At 35.8% G+C, this 17,502-nt stretch overlaps 1 protein-coding gene across 7 annotated transcripts in view; it reads left to right on the top strand.

Moving 5' to 3' along the window:
* Positions 1–4,057: 4,057 nt before the first annotated feature.
* Positions 4,058–17,502, top strand: part of LOC120792858 (protein diaphanous homolog 3-like) — a 162,282-nt gene continuing 148,837 nt past the window's right edge. For 3 of the 7 annotated variants that reach the window (XM_040132266.1, XM_040132291.1, XM_040132244.1), the window contains exons 1-4: positions 4,065–4,709; positions 13,826–13,858; positions 14,681–14,863; positions 15,906–16,010. In XM_040132266.1, coding sequence (XP_039988200.1) covers positions 4,593–4,709; positions 13,826–13,858; positions 14,681–14,863; positions 15,906–16,010 — 438 coding nt within the window. In that variant the 5' untranslated portion in view covers positions 4,065–4,592. Of the gene's footprint in view, positions 4,710–13,825; positions 13,859–14,680; positions 14,864–15,905; positions 16,011–17,502 lie in introns of all 7 variants that reach the window. The other 4 variants (XM_040132283.1, XM_040132274.1, XM_040132259.1 and 1 more) reach the window with 3 other exon arrangements.

Below are 17,502 nucleotides of genomic sequence, written 5' to 3'. Positions count from 1 at the left end.
AAGGGATTTAAATTCTATCCCTTTGGCGCTACATTAAAATGTTTACGCATTTTTCAGTGAACTGATGCCCATTAAATTCGCCAAACTAAAACCCCCTTTATCCTAATGAGAATAACATGAGTTTATATCCAATAGCGACTGCTGGGAATTTTGAGAGCAAACCCGACATTGCCTTCTGCATCACGAGTAGTCCTATTATATGCAGTTTGCACAACCACCATTATTATTCTGTATATTCATGGGTAATATATGTACATATAAATGAAGAAAAACATACAGCTCACTGTACTGTACTTTAAATTATAATAGAACTGTACTAACTAGTACTTTGGCACATACAGAAGGAAAAAGGATTATGCTTGTGCAGTTGTCTTCCATAATCCCATGTGTTACATTGTTCACATTGCAATGTTGTCTATGGAACAGTCAGATGTGTAAGAAATTTAATTCTACCATTTGGTTAAATTTTAGTTTAGTGTTCAGGAGGCCATTCCAACCAAGTTCAGTGTGTCCATCTGTACCAATTCTTGGCCCAGGCTTTGGGCCACAGATTTTGGGTATTGATTTTGGTACCAATTTGTAAAGCAGTCCAAATGGGCCATCTGAGGATGACTGGTCACAAAGGGCCCACCTGCAACCAGCCTTGGCTCCAGTAGCAACCCTCAGACACATAGAAACATATGGACCCCAGTAACAAATTGAAGCACCAGGCCATCTCTGACTGGCCAGGTTGGCCGGAAAGCTGTCTCTGAAATTTCAGTGTGGTAGAAACGACTGATTAGTTAGGTTACTTTCTCTCTGTTTAGTTATGGACAACTCTTTTCTTAATTAGACTGTTGTAAAGAGTAAGTAAAAAATCAAGTGAATTTACTTGCAAGTATTGTCGTCCCCTTTTATCTCCATGTCTATATAGATTGCAGTTAGGAGCTGGGCAAGAAGTGTGTATTTAACGGTAGAGTTTAGTATTAAAGATTCAGTTCAACCAAATTAGAGCAAAAAAAAGTTTCTCACTCACCCCAAGTGGTTCTTGGCTCTGCAGATAGTTAGAGATTTATGTGGGCGGGTTTTCACCTGAGCTATTGATAATCTTACAGAGTGTCCAATATGACATTATTAATTACTTCTTTAGTTTTGTTTAGTGAAATTTGTCTGGATTGGCTTGTCATGTCCATACACTGGGCCGAGGTGGTTTAAATGTTTTACCAGAGTTTTATCATGCTTCCGGTGATGAAAACAATTGAATGGTGATTACAATTTACTTTTTGTATGTTTTTGGAAAGCATTACCATGCATCCATTTCAGAATGGTTGTGTATTTTTATAGCACTTCCATATTGTGAATGAATTTGTGAAGGACAAATGACACTGTACCGTATAAAATCTGTAAAAAAAAAAAAAAACGAGGGTCATGTGTCATGGTTTTGTTATCAATTAAAAAACCCAGACTTCAAATGTAGTGACAGTGATTTTAATTGGTACCACAAGATGGCAGTACATGCACACTGAAATGTTAATACAGTGCCTACTACAGATATACACGTTTCACAAGATTTATAGCAGTTTTTACTCAGAAGCTCCAGCAATAGAAATGGGACTGTCCAGTAATAAAGTTTTATTGTGAGGATAACATCTCCCTTACTGAGTCAAAGTCTTTAAGTTTAATTCTGACACTCTTGTCTCATGGCCAAGCTAAACAGAACATTTCTGATGTCACCATTTTTTTTATGTTCATTCTATGTTATTTTCTCAAATGATTTAGTAATTGTTCATTGTTTCAATGCATGCAATGGAAGACCTTGATATAAGGTGGAAATGTGTTGTTACGGGCCCAACCACTGCACTTAAATGACATTTTTTGTTGGGATACTACAGATTATAAGAATAAATAAAACATGCCCACATAGTTCAGTTCTTCAAAACCCTGTGTAAAAAATAATCATTCAAACTCTGTTCTTGTCTATGACTTTAGTGACTTTAATACACAATATTTTCTCTAGAAAAACTAGTCTGAATACCCTTGAGGCTCATTTTAACAACCAGTACTCTATTCTTAGAATTGTTCATGTTCATGTTTTTTAATATTATCGCAATGTTGCCTTGAAATACTAATAGCAGAGATCAATGTCGTTATCATACAAGACAATTTGAATTTCTAGTATTTGGCATTTGGGGATTTTGAATGTATATCCTTGTGGTAATTCTTTGACCGATTATGAAGGGTATATCTCTCATTGTCTGAGAAAATTAGCAAGGCACAACAAGGCTTGTGTTTGGCTAGATCAAGAGTGTTAACTCACTACTGGCAGCCACACGGACAACTTTTCAGGGACTACAGCTAAAGGTCTTTAAAGATAACAAGATTTCAAGAGGTTGAAAAAAAAAGAAAGTCAATTTTGACTTCACAGCTGAAGGTTTCATTCAGTGGCGACATTTGACTTCGAATTTTGCCTTGAAAAATAAAAACACATTTTAAATTCAAAATGTGAATGGCAAATCTGTTTTCAGCAATTCACTTACAAGCCATGCTTATACAAATCTCATTCTTTCTATCAGTTTACCTATGAGTGAGAAGTTGTCCGATTCAATTGCGTTCTTGTAAATTGACATAATAATAGTGGAAGTATAATTATACTGAATTGCTCCTCCACTTGTAAAAGATTGATGCTTGAAATATAGCACTTGAGCAAATTACATGAGTTAGGAGACAGCTGAAATCTGTGACCTGTTGTCTGTTTGCTAAGTATATACTGTAGGCCACTTATTTTTGCCAGTGGCCAGAATATGTTCCTGGAAAAACTGTAAGTCAAACTTACAACCAACTGTTGTTAAATTTGTAACTGTCAGTAGGCTACACGTCTAATTATTACTGGAGTCTAGTGCTGAGTTTTTAAAAGGATTTGCAACTTTTCCCAGCCATCCAGAAGCACAAAGCCAGTGGTAAGGTTAATACTACATGTGGCTTTTTAACCTAATGCCATCATTAGGTTACATAAACTCTATTGTCCTCAAGAAGAACGTTCTGCATGATCAAGCGTAACTGCTGAATGACAACATCAACTGTAGAACAGCTTATAAAGAGCATCCACCAAGAGCAGTCTCTAATATCACGTGGTTCACTGTCAATAATCCACACAATTAATATATTCACCTATAATTCATGAGTTTCACTAACAAGGACACAAAGGTTTCTTATTGGTTGGATTTACATTGAAGAACTTTCTCTGATACTGTCCATCTTTGGGGAGCAAATTATGTTTTGAGTAGAACACATGAGCTGAAAACCAACAGTGTAAAGTACTTTTAGACTTTCACTGTAAAAGCTCATTTTGAAAAAACAAAACAAAATGGCCAGCACCAGCCAGCACCAGTTTATGTTCAAATTGACGCATCCCATGAAAGCCTGCATTTTCTAAAATATGCAGAAAATTAACTTTATACCTGACAAGTGAGTTATATTAATTTGGTTAAATGATCCACACACAGATGTTTTTTCTCATCTATGATTTGTTGTGCAATTTCAAAATACAGTCATTCCATTTTAAACGTATCAACTGTGCATAGCAGGCCTTATATGACCCGTCTTATATTTTGTCTTGTTAATCGTGTAGCACTGAAACAAAGTTTCCATTCCCAAGAACTATTTTAATAGTTTTTAGGTGTGACTTGAGCTTTAAAATTCGGCACATTCACTTTTGTTGGATGCCTTTGTGTTACATTTGTTTTTGGCAACTCGCATGGTTAGTAATTTGTGTTGATTAAATTGTGCCCTGTAGTTGAGTCTAGACCGTTAAGTTTTAATGGTTTTAAAGCTGCGGTTTTAATCATTTCTATCCGGCATGCCATGCATAACTGCAGACAAAGTGTTGCAATTTCTGCGAACCCAGTTAAATCCAGCTTATACACAATCGCACCAACGGGAGACCCAGGACAATTAAAACGAACAACCCTAGCGAGAAGTACGTCTGATTGACAGCTCACTGCGGCCAATGAAATGCCCTTTCAACTGTAAACAGAGGGGGATGTACCAACGACGAATACATGTTTGTGCCTCAGAGGATGCTATTGGTTGGATTAAACACACGGAGCCGACGTCCTCATCGCGCGGGTCTGTCAAAAATATCTGCATCATAAATTTATTCGGCTGACACTTCACCGACTACTTGTAATGATTATGTAGCTTTCGGTTGATAGCCGGATAAAATTTTTCAAATGAAGAAAACCGTTGTGTAATATACCGCACTCCTGCCGTTAGCGGATATTCAAGCATTACGTGACAGTCCATAAATTGGATTAGCGCTAAGTAAAGCCACCGGTGAATGATAGTTTAGCAAACTTGCTAGCTAGCTAAACGGACTGTTGGGAGTGAAGATAGGTATGGACTTCTCTGATTTTGACAAACTGGTGGAATTAGCATTTGTGTGTTAATCCGCGTTAGATGTCCAGCCAATTCAAGACAAATCGGTAATTTTATAGATAATTCTGCGTGCGTCGACCATCACCATTTTAAGGTGTGTGCTATCGTTACAGACAGTTCATACGAGTGAAACGTTCTTGACAGCTACCAGCTCGTGAAGAAGGCCTAAGTTTAACAAAATGGATAGTTATAGTCAGCGGTTTGAATCCGGACGGGACAGTAAATCTCAAAAGAAAAAGGGTTCTTCCCACCATAGCACGTCATGTTACGATGAAGGAGACCGCAAACCAAAGTTTGTAAGTATGGCAGACTAAATAAACGTTTGTTTTATCTTAGCTGTATGGTAGATACATGGTGATGTATGGTTCCTGTCTTTACATAACGTTTTCTCTCTTGTCTCTTATACCACCTGTGGATACAACAAATACACACACACACACACACACACACACAAAGTGCAAAACCCGTTAGGAAACTAGCTGCAAGTATCGTAACCTTTTTCATTCATATATATTCATAAATATTTTTTAGCGTTTCTCTTATAATAGTGAAAAGATGAATGACTCTACCTTGAAAGGTATGTGAAAGTGATCATGAATTATTTTCACTCTATTTACAATTACTTAAATTATTTTTGGGTAATTAGAGCAGTAGAACAGTGGTGGTGATATTTTTGACCATGCAAACTTTCTCTGTTAACAGTGACCGTGACTGTTTATTGACTTTGCTTTGCATGTGGGTAGTCAAAAGGTTAAATTTAGCACAGGGTTTAGCCCTTACACTAATCCCTGTGCTTCCCACTACTACAAACCAATCAACATTCAGTCTGTTTGATATTTGTCTGCTGTATTCTACTGGGAGGTATAGGGAAATTTTGCAATTTGAACAAAACATTACCATTATTAGGGGTCTCATTTTCAAAGCAGTCAGGCTTCTACTACCAACACACACACACACGTAACCCCCTTTCAGACAGTAGACTTGTGTATGACACAGATCTACTTAATGAATGCTCAACCTGCATTTGACCCCATTCTTATGAGAGTGCTACTACAATTTAATTCCTTGTCACCACTATTCAGAAATTCTATTCTACAGTTGTAGCAAAGGTCTGTGTCGAAATGGCTTTTCAACCCATACTGTTAATATCCACTCCCACTGATGAGCTGTTGGCTAAATGTCTAACATTTACTATCCCTAATTGAAAGACCTGTTGACCAACTAGGTTGAGTGTTCAGTGCTGGTTGAAAGTGGGGTTACAGAGTCTTTGTTTGACCTGCATCATTGCAGAGTATTAATAAGTAGCTACAATGTTAAAGATGAAGACAACAAATATTGGTAGCAAAATAGTTTCTGTCGGAGGGTTTTCAAGATTAAGTCAATTGAGATTTTACGTGAAAGGTTTGTTCAGATCTGTGTGACTGGTGGGGAATCCTAGGCATTTAACCTCTGTAGGGCTGATAACACATTGAGAGTTTTTGAGGTCATGTTTTGAAAATGGCAAAAAGATCAGTGTTTTACATAACCATGTCCCTTTTATCATTTAATTTAAAAAAAAAAAGTAGATAAAATTTAGATTCAGAACAACTTTTAACCTTGAGCATGAAAGCTAATTTTTGACCTTGGAAATAATATTTGACAGAACTATTTTATCTGAAGATTAATTACTAGCTTTTTCTGAAGCTTTCTACAGTAGCTCATGGTTTTGATCTGGAGATGGAGTTTGTGCAGTTGTCATGGAGATGGCTTAGTTGTCATCACGTGACATCCCATATATGACCACCTTTTATCTCTTTTTGAAAGATTATTGTTTTTGGCATTTTGCATTTATTTGACAGTTGAGAGTGTAGAGAGAGAGACAGAAAATTAGTGCAGAAGAGAGGGATTGACATACAGCATATGACCCCCCCGGCCAGGAATTGATCTGTGGATTTTGAGGTCATGCGGTAACCATTAGGCCCCAGCATCGCCCCTCCTTTTATCTGTTGACTATTACGACAACAGCGCTATCTCCATGACAACTAAGTGAACTCCATCCGTTGATGATGACTGTGAGATGTAGCTGAAAGCCATGGGGAAAAACCTAGTAAGCAGACCTTGATTTGAGATTATTTTGTCAAACCTGTTTAAAACCTAGTAAATTTATACTAAAATACTGCAACTACCACACACTCCAGACTAGGGGTCGACCGAGTATCCATCTCCCTGATTATATCCAGAATTCAGCATTTTTACGACTATTGGAATTGTTTTAAAAAAAAAAAAATCTAATTGTTGATAAAAATAGATTAATTTAAAAATGTGCTCTGATGCAGCCACATCTGTCTGTGTAGTCACCACCATTCTTGAAGAATGTCCCACCCACAGCACTATCTGATTTGTTACATGTCACAAGTAATAGCCTATCAGCACTGAAGGCTGTAGGGCAAAGATGGGCACAGACAAATGCGTTTGCAGACTGGAGCAGCCCCGCTGAGTGAGCGGAGCTATGTGTAAGGTATGGCTGAGCCTTAAGGCCGCAAATGTTGCTGAAGTTGCAGTAAACATAACAATCCTATACGCTGTAGTTGCAAAAAAACCCACAAACCTATGAACAAGTTAATTGGTTGATCCAAGACACACCAAGCAAGAGAGAGCAGGAGAGCGAGAGAGAGAGAAGCCATCGCTAACTGCTAAGCTAAAGTAACTAGCAGATCTGAATAGCATGTAAACAACAGTGGAATTAGAGAGAAAGTCGCTAAAAGAGAGTTTAAATGTACAGGGGGTAATTAGCTGCTCTAATGAAGAAAATAGCGAAATTAGCGGGGTTGACATAGAGCAGCAAAAAATGCAACCAGTACCAGCTACCAACTATTGGCCACTGGAAATGAGACAATATGCTTAATGCAGCATGTCAGCACCTGAATGGCCACTCATTACTGTTACTTAAAAGAAATGTTACTCAAGTAGAAGTAGTATTATTTGAGTAAACATGTACTCTGTTAAAACTACAAACTAAATTGGTTAAAATGTACTCTGAGTAAACATTACTGCATTTAATTTTTAAAAGGAGGAATGGGAGGGGTAAATTACGTTATATGGTGATAATAATATATGATAAAACTATTAAATTAAAGAACATTGGTGCGCTACCAGGCATATGCACATTGGTATTTTTCTACACCGAAAGCAACCAATAAAATGCAGGCAGGCACTTTGAAGCCTGTGCATGCCACTGATAATTACAAATATACACAATTGGCTAAAAAATTTATGTCATTTAATCCAACAGTCCTGCAATAAATCCTCCATTCATGAAGTTCATAATGTTCAGTTCTTATTAAAATTGTTTTAGAGAGTTGTCTAATCAACTGTAAGATCATTTTGGAGCATGTATTGTGTGGTGCTGCTGAGCTGTATTGCATTATACAGAGAGGTGTTTCTGTTATTTAGCCTACCTTCATTGGTATAAGCGGGGTGGACAAAATAATAGAAACACTTTTTTCATTTTTAACGCAAATGCATATTGGTTTCAAATATCAGTTATCAGTCTCCTTGATTACTACTAATTGGTATTATAATCAGCCCTGAACAAATCATATCGGTCTACCCCTCATCAAGGCTTTGTGTAGAAGGTTTACTGTAAAATAAAAGCTTACAAGCTTTTACTGTGAAAATCATAGCAAGTGTTGTGTTTGCCCTTGAAAACATATTCCGATTGCTTTTCATGCTGTTGAGTTACTCTTGGCAGCACTTTTTATTTTTTATTTTTACTGCTGTCAACAACTGTAAAAAGCATAGCATCCTTACCTGAGTTGAACTAGACATTTCACGCTAGCTGACAGTGGTGCTAGTTATTGTCCTTTTTAATATACTAACCAAAAAACAGTACACTGTACACTGAGGCCATGTTGCCTTGAATTTCTAAAAAAAAAACCCAAAATGCTCTTCTCACGGTTTTGTTGTTTAACTATTAGAAATACACAACCAAAGAACATCTTTTTACTTATTGTCACATGTACCTGTGATGTTACAGTTTAGTCTTGACACTTTTAATCCATCTCTCATCAGATTTGTCTAACATTTATAACGTATAACTATTATTATAATAACCCAAAACACACTGTAAATATTTTTCACAGTGAACAGCACTGATTTATTTAGTTAACTGTCACCCCAATAGGTGGCACTATAATACCACAATATAAATTATAATTGATAGAAAGTAGATTTACCATTAACGGCCACTTTAATGACACACGTGGAATGGCTGTTTTATCGGGCAGAACATTATAAAACTGAAGAAAAAATGGGAAAAAAAGGACTGTTAATGAATGTTAATGTAGTGAGTTAATGTTTTTAGATGCTATTTTTGGCCTTCTTAGGTAGGGTAAAACAGGATACATCATTGTCACATCGAAAATCAGTTGGTTGTCAGTTTAAGCTCTGAACAGGTTTTATGGTCTCGTTAATGTAATGGATGTTTAATATTTTTGTTCTATCTGAATCATTTTTTGGGGGGGGGTTAAGTGTTAATGAGCAATATTACTGAATTTTGGTGCTCAAATAAGCAACTGTAAATGAACATTGGGAAGAGAAGGAGCAATGTCAATCATTAATGAATTGTATTTCATCAGCAATTATGTGTGGTTGTCAAGTTTTTTTTTTTCCACTAAAGCCAGTTCCTTCATCTAACTTTTAATTATTGAATTTACTTTGCTGAGTGGCTTCTCAATCAGTGTCATTTATACTGCCTGGGTGGTAGTGCTGAAATGATCCAATTGATCTGTCAAGCGACAGAAAATGAAAATTTTAAAGAGAAATTCCACATTAAATGTTGTGTGGAGGAAAAGGCTTGTGGTACTATGTTCTAGGTTAAAGTTTATCGCACTACTAACTATGTGTCTCTTACACTTACGAAGACGTTCACCTATGTACGAAATATCTACCAACGTTATTTATAAGGGTATTTCTGCAGGAAATGTGCATTTTTAAAATGTCAGATATCTTGACTTAAAAATCCATAGTTTTAAATGTTTACTTGTACTTAATACTATGCAGTACAATTGTTTCAGTAGTTGGTTTAAGTGATTTGCCTTGTCATTTGCAGCCATTCTGGGCGTGTGCAATTGCTTGAAGTCCTAAAAGTTAAAAAACAAAAACATGAAGACTAAGCAGTGTAGTTAATGAAAGTTCCAAAGACTGAGAGATAAAGTTTTCAAAATCCGATGTCTATGAATGCTGTCTTGTTTTGAGTTGGGTCTGGGGTCTTTTTAATTTTTGTTTTTCCATGATCTCCGTGAGGCATTCCTTTTCTGTTGTGGATTACATGTGCAGTGTTTTATAAATCAGCATTTCTGCTACAAGCGCTGGATTCCTTGTCTCAGTTAATTGAAAAAGATGTTATCACAGTTTAATTAAACAAACAGGGTGATAGTGGAAAGTAAAATGAATTAACTGACATTTACAAATTGCTGTTGTTTGGCCACCCTATTTTGTCCATTAAAACAAAAGATTTGCAATAGCGAGATCTTGAATAACTTACTAAACACTAAGACATTGCTGGCTAACCAACTGCCCCAATAGCTTGCTTTATGTAAGCCACAATTTTATTTGATGTTTTTAATGGTTTTGATGTTTTGTAACTACCAGGCAATTGCGTTTTTTACCTAAAGCACTTGGTCAGCTCCTTTTGGCTAGTCTCACTGTCCAGTACTATCTCTAGCTCCCACTGATAGCCTTTTCTTATTTCCACTATCCCTAGTCACTTGGGTCCTTTTGATTACTCTGTTTGGAAGTCTTGGAATTGTTCAATTGGAATGCAAGTGAGCCCTTGCCCTTGTGTGCAGTTTAAATTCTGACTATTGATGGGTAGTGAGAGATGGCCTTGAATAGCCACTTATGTCACAATTGTCGTATCTTTATTTACAGAACCTAAATACCAGTTAGCTCCTGGATAGGGCTGCAGCTAAAGATTTTTCATCATTTATTGATCTACCAAATATTTTCTTGATTAATCTGTTGGTCATTCAGTCACAAAATGTCAGAAAACGGTGGAGGGGACCCATCACAATTTTGGAAAGCCTAAGGTTATGTCCTCAGTTTGCTTGTTTTGTCTGAACGAAAGATTATCTAAATAAGGGGCAGATTAGTTTTCTGTTGATCAACTAATTGATTAATTGCATAATTTTTTCAGCTTTACTCCTGGACAGTCATGTTGTTATTGATTTGAACATCATCCACTGTAAATAATTCTTATATAGCTGCTAAACATTTTTTTAATTTGCGTACCAAAGCTTGAACTTTTTCATTCATGCAAACTTCTGACATTATGAATGTCTAGCGAAATAGTTTAAGTTCTCAGCATGGCTTATGTGCCTGGCTGTGCGCCATCTATTCTGCAGCTGTGTTGTGTGCATACTGTCCTGTGGTAGAGTTGCCATTGCACTCTGCTCCGACAATGTAGTGCTATTGTATGATACTGATTTTTTTTTGATGTTGTTGAAATGCAACAGAATAAACTCTTGTGTGTTGTTTTGTGGTCCACACAAAGATGCAGAGACTTGTACTGTTGTACACTGGCACGAAAGGCTACTGTATAACACAATGAGTCACATTTTGAATGTCATATTCAATAAATTATGAAAAAAAGAACAGGAACTGGCATAATATCTATTCATTACTTTTTAAATTTGCAATTTTTGTGTTGCATACCATTAAAGAAAGCTGGCAACACTTATTGTTCTTATAGCCAAAGGTCTATTCATTTCACCAAATAACATGTTCTAGATTTAATGAAAATATATGTGGATTACCTGAATTTGTACAGTTGTTCACTCACAGGAGGAGCAGTGAGACCTGTCACGTCGCATAGCTACATCAAAATAGCTATACGAGGTGGAGAAAGGAGGTGGAGGTGGAGAGACTTATGTTTGAACTTACTATGTTTGAAATAGTGAAAATATAGGATATGAAAATTAAACTGTATCACCAATATTCATTGGTGGAGTAAAACTGGAGAGGTTATAAGAGCTGTTTGTGTTTATGTTTATTTCAGTTGTTAGCAAAGCTAGCCTGTTACTAACATTATCTCTAGGTTAGTATAAGCTATGGTAACAAAGGACGCTCTCAACTGCATTTTGGAACTTTTTTTTTGATTCGAAGAAACGCTCTGATCAGTGGTTTTTCATCAGAAAAAGATGTTACATGTGAACACAGCCTAACTTTTTTTAGCTACCAAGACATGTTAGGTACTAATGTCAGTTCATTTGAGGTATCTTTATGTAACATTAACTAAATAACTTTGCTGGCTAAAGGAACTTATTTAGTACATGAATATCTATGTAAGTTAGCTAGGTTAACCTTGTCTTTAGTTGTAAAATAGGCTACATTACTTATATCTTCTCTATATCTCCTATCGATATCGTTAACATCCAAAAGAATAACCCGCTAACCAGAAAAGTTTATACTTACTACTAATACTAATCATTGTTGAGGCTTATTGATGGCTTGCAACTTGCTTATCGTCGATGTTTGTAAATACCATTTTAACAAACACTGATTGTTGATCGGCAAGTCATTCCTGTTGCTAGCTTAACTTTCTGTTTGAGATCAAGCCTCAATGCCTTTTTACGCTCATTCCGTTTAAGGCACTCCATGAAAACAGTTAGGTGCAACGCCTAAGCCTTTCTATGGCAGGGAAAACCCTGTACTGTATTCTCTTACACTGTTCACGGCATCCCTCCCTAGACTTTGCGTTAGCAAAACGAAATACTTCAACAACAAGTAGGATTTAAATTGTTGAGGGATGCTACTGAGATGGGTTTGTGTGTGCTGTGAGCTTCAGTTTTTCCCCTAGACTTAAGTGTGATCACTGGTCTTTTCCTCATTGTTGAAGAGCTGAATTATGATTATGATTATTATAAATTTATTACTTCATAATATCTTAGAAATTTAATTTTGACCATTTTGTAGTTACTTAGTGAAGGCATTTGACCGCTTATAATATCTCATAAATTAAAAAATTCAGATTAGTTTGTGTCTAATTGTTGAGGATCATCTTAGTTTTAATGCTTGAGGGAGACTTAACCTTTTTATGTTAGTTTTTCATTAACCATTTCATTATGAGATTTTGAAATTTAATGTTTTCTGTTCATATATTGAACTCCCATTCCTTATTAGGATTATTCCTTTGGCCTTTTTGACTCTGTTACAACTGTTCAAAATACAGATGGCAACCTCCCATGAAATCTACAGAAAAACAAACAAACAAACAAAAAAAAAATCTGCAGGAGCAGAAAAAGCAGCAGACAAAACTTGCTTGGCAAGATAGCAACCAGCCAAAAAATGAATCCTTAATAATTTGCATGCAGAATGTTTGAGAAACAGTTTTTAGGCATAATTTTTTTTTTAAATGACTAGTGTTGTTGATGTTTACCAACAGGATATTAAAAGGACATTGGGCCTAGACATTTAAACTTGGGTTAATAAAACTGCACCACTAAGTGCCCCAAAAAGATTTTCTTTTTTGTAGGGAAAGTTTGGTTATAATTGCACAGGCTCCTGGGGAATGTACAGTAGTTTGGGCTTCATTCAGTTGGCATACTCTGAAACCATTAATACTGGTGGATCAAAGCCTTGATAGCCACTGCCCTTATTCTCCCATCATCATCATCAATTCATTGTTTTAAGCTAAGGGGAAGGAATGAAATTAATTTTTTAGCCAATAGAATCCACAATAATCAGACCTATTGAACTCCTTTTAGACATCTATAGAAAATCGTGTTATTGTTAGCACTGATGTGTTTATGGTTACCTGTGACACTAGGTCTGTGGTTGAGTTGCTGCCACAGGGTATGGCAGTTGGCAGTTGATCTAGGCTAAAGGTGCTCAGACTATTATTATTATTATTATTATTATTATTATTATTATTATTATTATTACTACTATATAATGATGTCTCTCTTAGAAAAAAACTGAAGAAGCATAGTGTGGTCAGGAAGTATTCGGACATTGAAACATTTTTTGTTAAGTTGGTGCTTTATATTTTGATTATTTTGGCTCTCTACTCCAGTTTTCATGAAATTACAACACCACCCTAAAACTACAAAGGCATTTCAGGGGCCATTAGGGCCATTTCAGGTTTAAAAAAAAAAAATGGAGTGAATCAATCTTGCAAAGTGAAGCAATGTGGTTCTGCGACAAAAATATCCACAATTTTTTCCTACTATTTTCTTGTGAAGAATTTCTGATTTTTTTTTTTTTTTTTTTTTTTTTTTTTGCAAATTTATGGCCTTTTAATCGCAGAGGATATTTGAGTATTTTTCTTGTATATTTAGCTGTTACCACTGTAGGGCTAAAAACACCTTTTTATATATTTAATGCAGTTACTTTATGTGTCCTGATTTGTTTTTTTTCTATTCCCCACCTGTAGCACTTACCCTTTAGAAACATCACAGATGATGTGGTAAGATTTGAGAAAGTGGTTTGCTTTCTCTTCTCTTGGTTGTCAGTCTCTGCAACATCTAACATCACTTTACTTAAATTTATCTAATCTGCTTATTTTGAGTGGCAATAAAATTGGTCTTCATTGCCAGACATTACATTCATTCACATGACAGAGCACAGAGTGCTATTCTCACAAACTAATGACTTTGTTTGCTCTACATGTCATCTAGATAGTGCTTGGTTTGAAACAGATGTTCTTTGTATGTGCTTTGTTCACTCAGTTCACACTAATACCATTGTTTTTCTAACTCATTAATAGCATAACCGTTTAATCTACTCTTTTCTGAGTATTAACCATTTATTAAATATGCTCATAATCTAACACAACTTTTATGTACAGACGGGTGACAACTTAAACGAAAAACCAGAAAAATGGGTGGAGAAACAGGATGACAACACCCACATCCATAGGGTGCGAGAGGTCCCTGAATGGTTTGATGAGTATGAAAATGAAGCAAATCATGTGCTGTGGCCTTCACCAGAGAGATTCTGGACCAACATGTTAGACAGTGCACTCCACCACCATCATCAGAACATCAAATGAGGGAATATCTTTTGGAGGAATGGTGTTCATCCCTCCAGTAGAGTTCCTGAGACTTGTAGAATCAATGCCAAGGTGCATTGAAGCCGTTCTGGCTAATTGTGGTGGCCCAACACCTTCCTAACACACTTTATGTTGGTTTTTCCTTTAATTTGTCACACGTCTGTAGATCAACTTGGCCCTAAAAATTCTTGTGTAGATTTTCCTACTGTAATTGTGTTTTCTCTGTTGTCTCTACAGCTGGACAGATTTGCCAGTATTCGGATTCCGGGTAGCAAGAGGGAGCGTCCACCCTTATCACACTCTAAGCACAATACCAATGATTGGTCTATTTCTTCATCGTCCAACTCACATCAGTTTGAGGAACTGTCATCAAAAATCACCTCAGAAAAAGAGATCTTGGCTCTGTTTGAAAAGATGATGGTATGTTGTTTTTTGTCATTGAACAATATCATCAACATTTTTTTTGGAAAAACAATAAAGCAACTTGCACTTAAAACCCTCATCTGATGCAAGGGCAGCCACAGAGTGGTAAAGATATGGATGAAGATTATAGAAAAGATACACTGAATATAACAAGAAAGGCATTCACTGTATTTTGAATGTTGTTTGAATGTGTTGTGACATTCAAATAAAAATACAGGAAACCAGTGAAAGCAAAATAAAGGCTTCTATTTATTTTCCGGTAAAATAAAAAATAATTACTAATATGACAAAGCTTTCACTTGAACAATGGTTCTGATAATATGCATTTATTAAATTTTTTGGTTGCATACTAACATAGTCTGGTATATCAGTTCTTGGATGTGGATAGTTTAAGAACCCTTAGAAAGATTTTCCTGTGATTCTTTTCAAGACTGTTCGGACTTGCTGTTCTCTAACAGGACATTCTGTAACAATATATTGTTTGGCCACTGAATGGATGACTGTAGGAATTACGAGTTTTGTTTATTAGTTTCTCCATGGAACCAAAACACTCAACACTAGCCAGTAGACAACTTGTGGAGGACTTTTGGGGCTTACTACTCATGTAATGACATTAGGGCTACAAACACCAATTAGTAAAACCATCCTACTGTAACAAACTTACTTTGGAACACACATTGTTGTCAGTACATTTAAAAAAAAAAACAAACAAACTGCTGTGTTGAATACAATAATGTCTAATACTCTAATATAATAGGACCCCCAATTTTGACTGTCTTTTGTTTTGGCAAATATGGCAAATGAAAAGCTGAATCTAAGCTTAAGAATTAATGGGGAAAAATTAAATATGGTAGCAGCTGTCTACACTAACACTTTGGACCAAAGTTGATATTGCTAAAGTATTGTATAATGAATGTAGGAAACACCAATGTGAGTCCTTTTGCGAGAGGTCTTGCTAATATTTAAAAAAATAAAATTTAAGATACAATTTCAAATAAGATTTATCCTGTTTTTTTTTTTGTTTTTTTTTTCTTTTCAGGAGGACATGAACTTGAATGAGGAGAAAAAGACTCCGTTGAGAGAAAAGGACCTCAACACAAAGAGAGAAATGGTCATCCAGTATATTTTTACTGCCTCTAAAACTGTGAGTTTTTGAATATATGATATTTTGCACTTGTACTCTGTGCACATGTGATATCATTCATGTAATTTTTTAATGAAAAATTATGTCTCACATGGGACCTGGCCTGACAGAGACTGGAGAGGGATTGAATTTGATTATTCAATCTCAAAAAGAGGTATATTGGTTTACAAGCCAGTGCAATCTCATTTGTCTTGCCATCGCTATCTCTAGCAGATGTAATTAGACTTGGACTGGGAAAAATTTGTAAAAGTACATTAGTACTTCATTGAGGATTATAATATAGTGTTATTACCTTGCATGGTAATAACAATATGGATGGTAGTGTATCACAACATAAATTGTAGATGCTTTTGAGTAATAGTGCATCAAGACACAAACAGTTGAGATTTGGTATTCCCTCTTAATAACTTTTGAGAGTACTGGAAAATGGTTAGATTTTGTGTATGTGAGTTTGCCATGGTTGATTGTTCCTCCTTCAAACTTTCAGCAATGAGCCCTAAGCTTTTTCTGTGCCCTCAAATCAGACAAACGGATCTTGATAGAGGGTGATAGAACTGTCAGTGTTCAGAGGAACACAATCAAATTTCCAAAGAAATGGAAACTATGGACCATTGTTTTCTCCCAGACCAAAAAAGGCCATACTTTACAATGATTTCTCTAACCCTTAAGAACAGCAGTCTACCGAAAGACAATTTGCAGGTGATGCTGCATTAAATATCTACCCCAGAGTGTGTTCATAGTTAATATGGGTTGAGTCTGTGATGCTTAGTTTGAATAATAATGAAAGCACAGCCTACCTCAGGTGTTTTTGTTGAGTTCATATTAACAGAACCTTAAGAATAACTTCTTTCCGAGGGCACCTCCTAACTTAAATCAAGTCATGTTTAAAAAAAACAGATATTTACCAGTATTCAAATTATTGCCAGAAGGCAACAAATGACATTCCTTAAAAACATTAGTTTTATTGAATGCTAGATAAGATGTAGTTAACTTTATATTTAGAGATGGATGTTGTGAAAATAAGCATGTCGACATATGGTATTTCTCTCAAGTCCGTAATTACTGAATTCATATATTGTGTTCTTTTAATTTTTAAATCACTCAAGACCATGGCATGGTCAAATCATGACCATTATTTTATGAGTCTGGCTGGGCTGTCGTGTAATAATTGTCCCTCTCAAATCAATATCAGGTCCTTATACGCTCAAGGTTATGTAATACTATGTTCTGCTTTATTAGCACAAGAATGCTATAATTACAATTTAACCTGTTGTTTAGTTTTTTTTCCTTCTTCTGGGGTCTTTTTCCAGTTGACTATTTAATTTGTTTGGCTTGAGTCAGGAAAGGCTTCCATTCTACCAAAAAAATTAAACCAGTTTCTTTACACACACTTCTCAACCACAAAGACTGTTTTGCCAATTAACCTTTGATACTACGAACTGAATTGATGTATGTCCCTTGCTGACATAATCAAATGTGGTTCTGTAGGGAA

The sequence above is a fragment of the Xiphias gladius genome, chromosome 1 (genome assembly GCF_016859285.1).
Source record: "Xiphias gladius isolate SHS-SW01 ecotype Sanya breed wild chromosome 1, ASM1685928v1, whole genome shotgun sequence".
Classification (NCBI taxonomy): domain Eukaryota; kingdom Metazoa; phylum Chordata; class Actinopteri; order Istiophoriformes; family Xiphiidae; genus Xiphias; species Xiphias gladius.
Note: the sequence above shows the minus strand (reverse complement) of the source record. Positions and strands in the feature narration are given on the sequence as shown.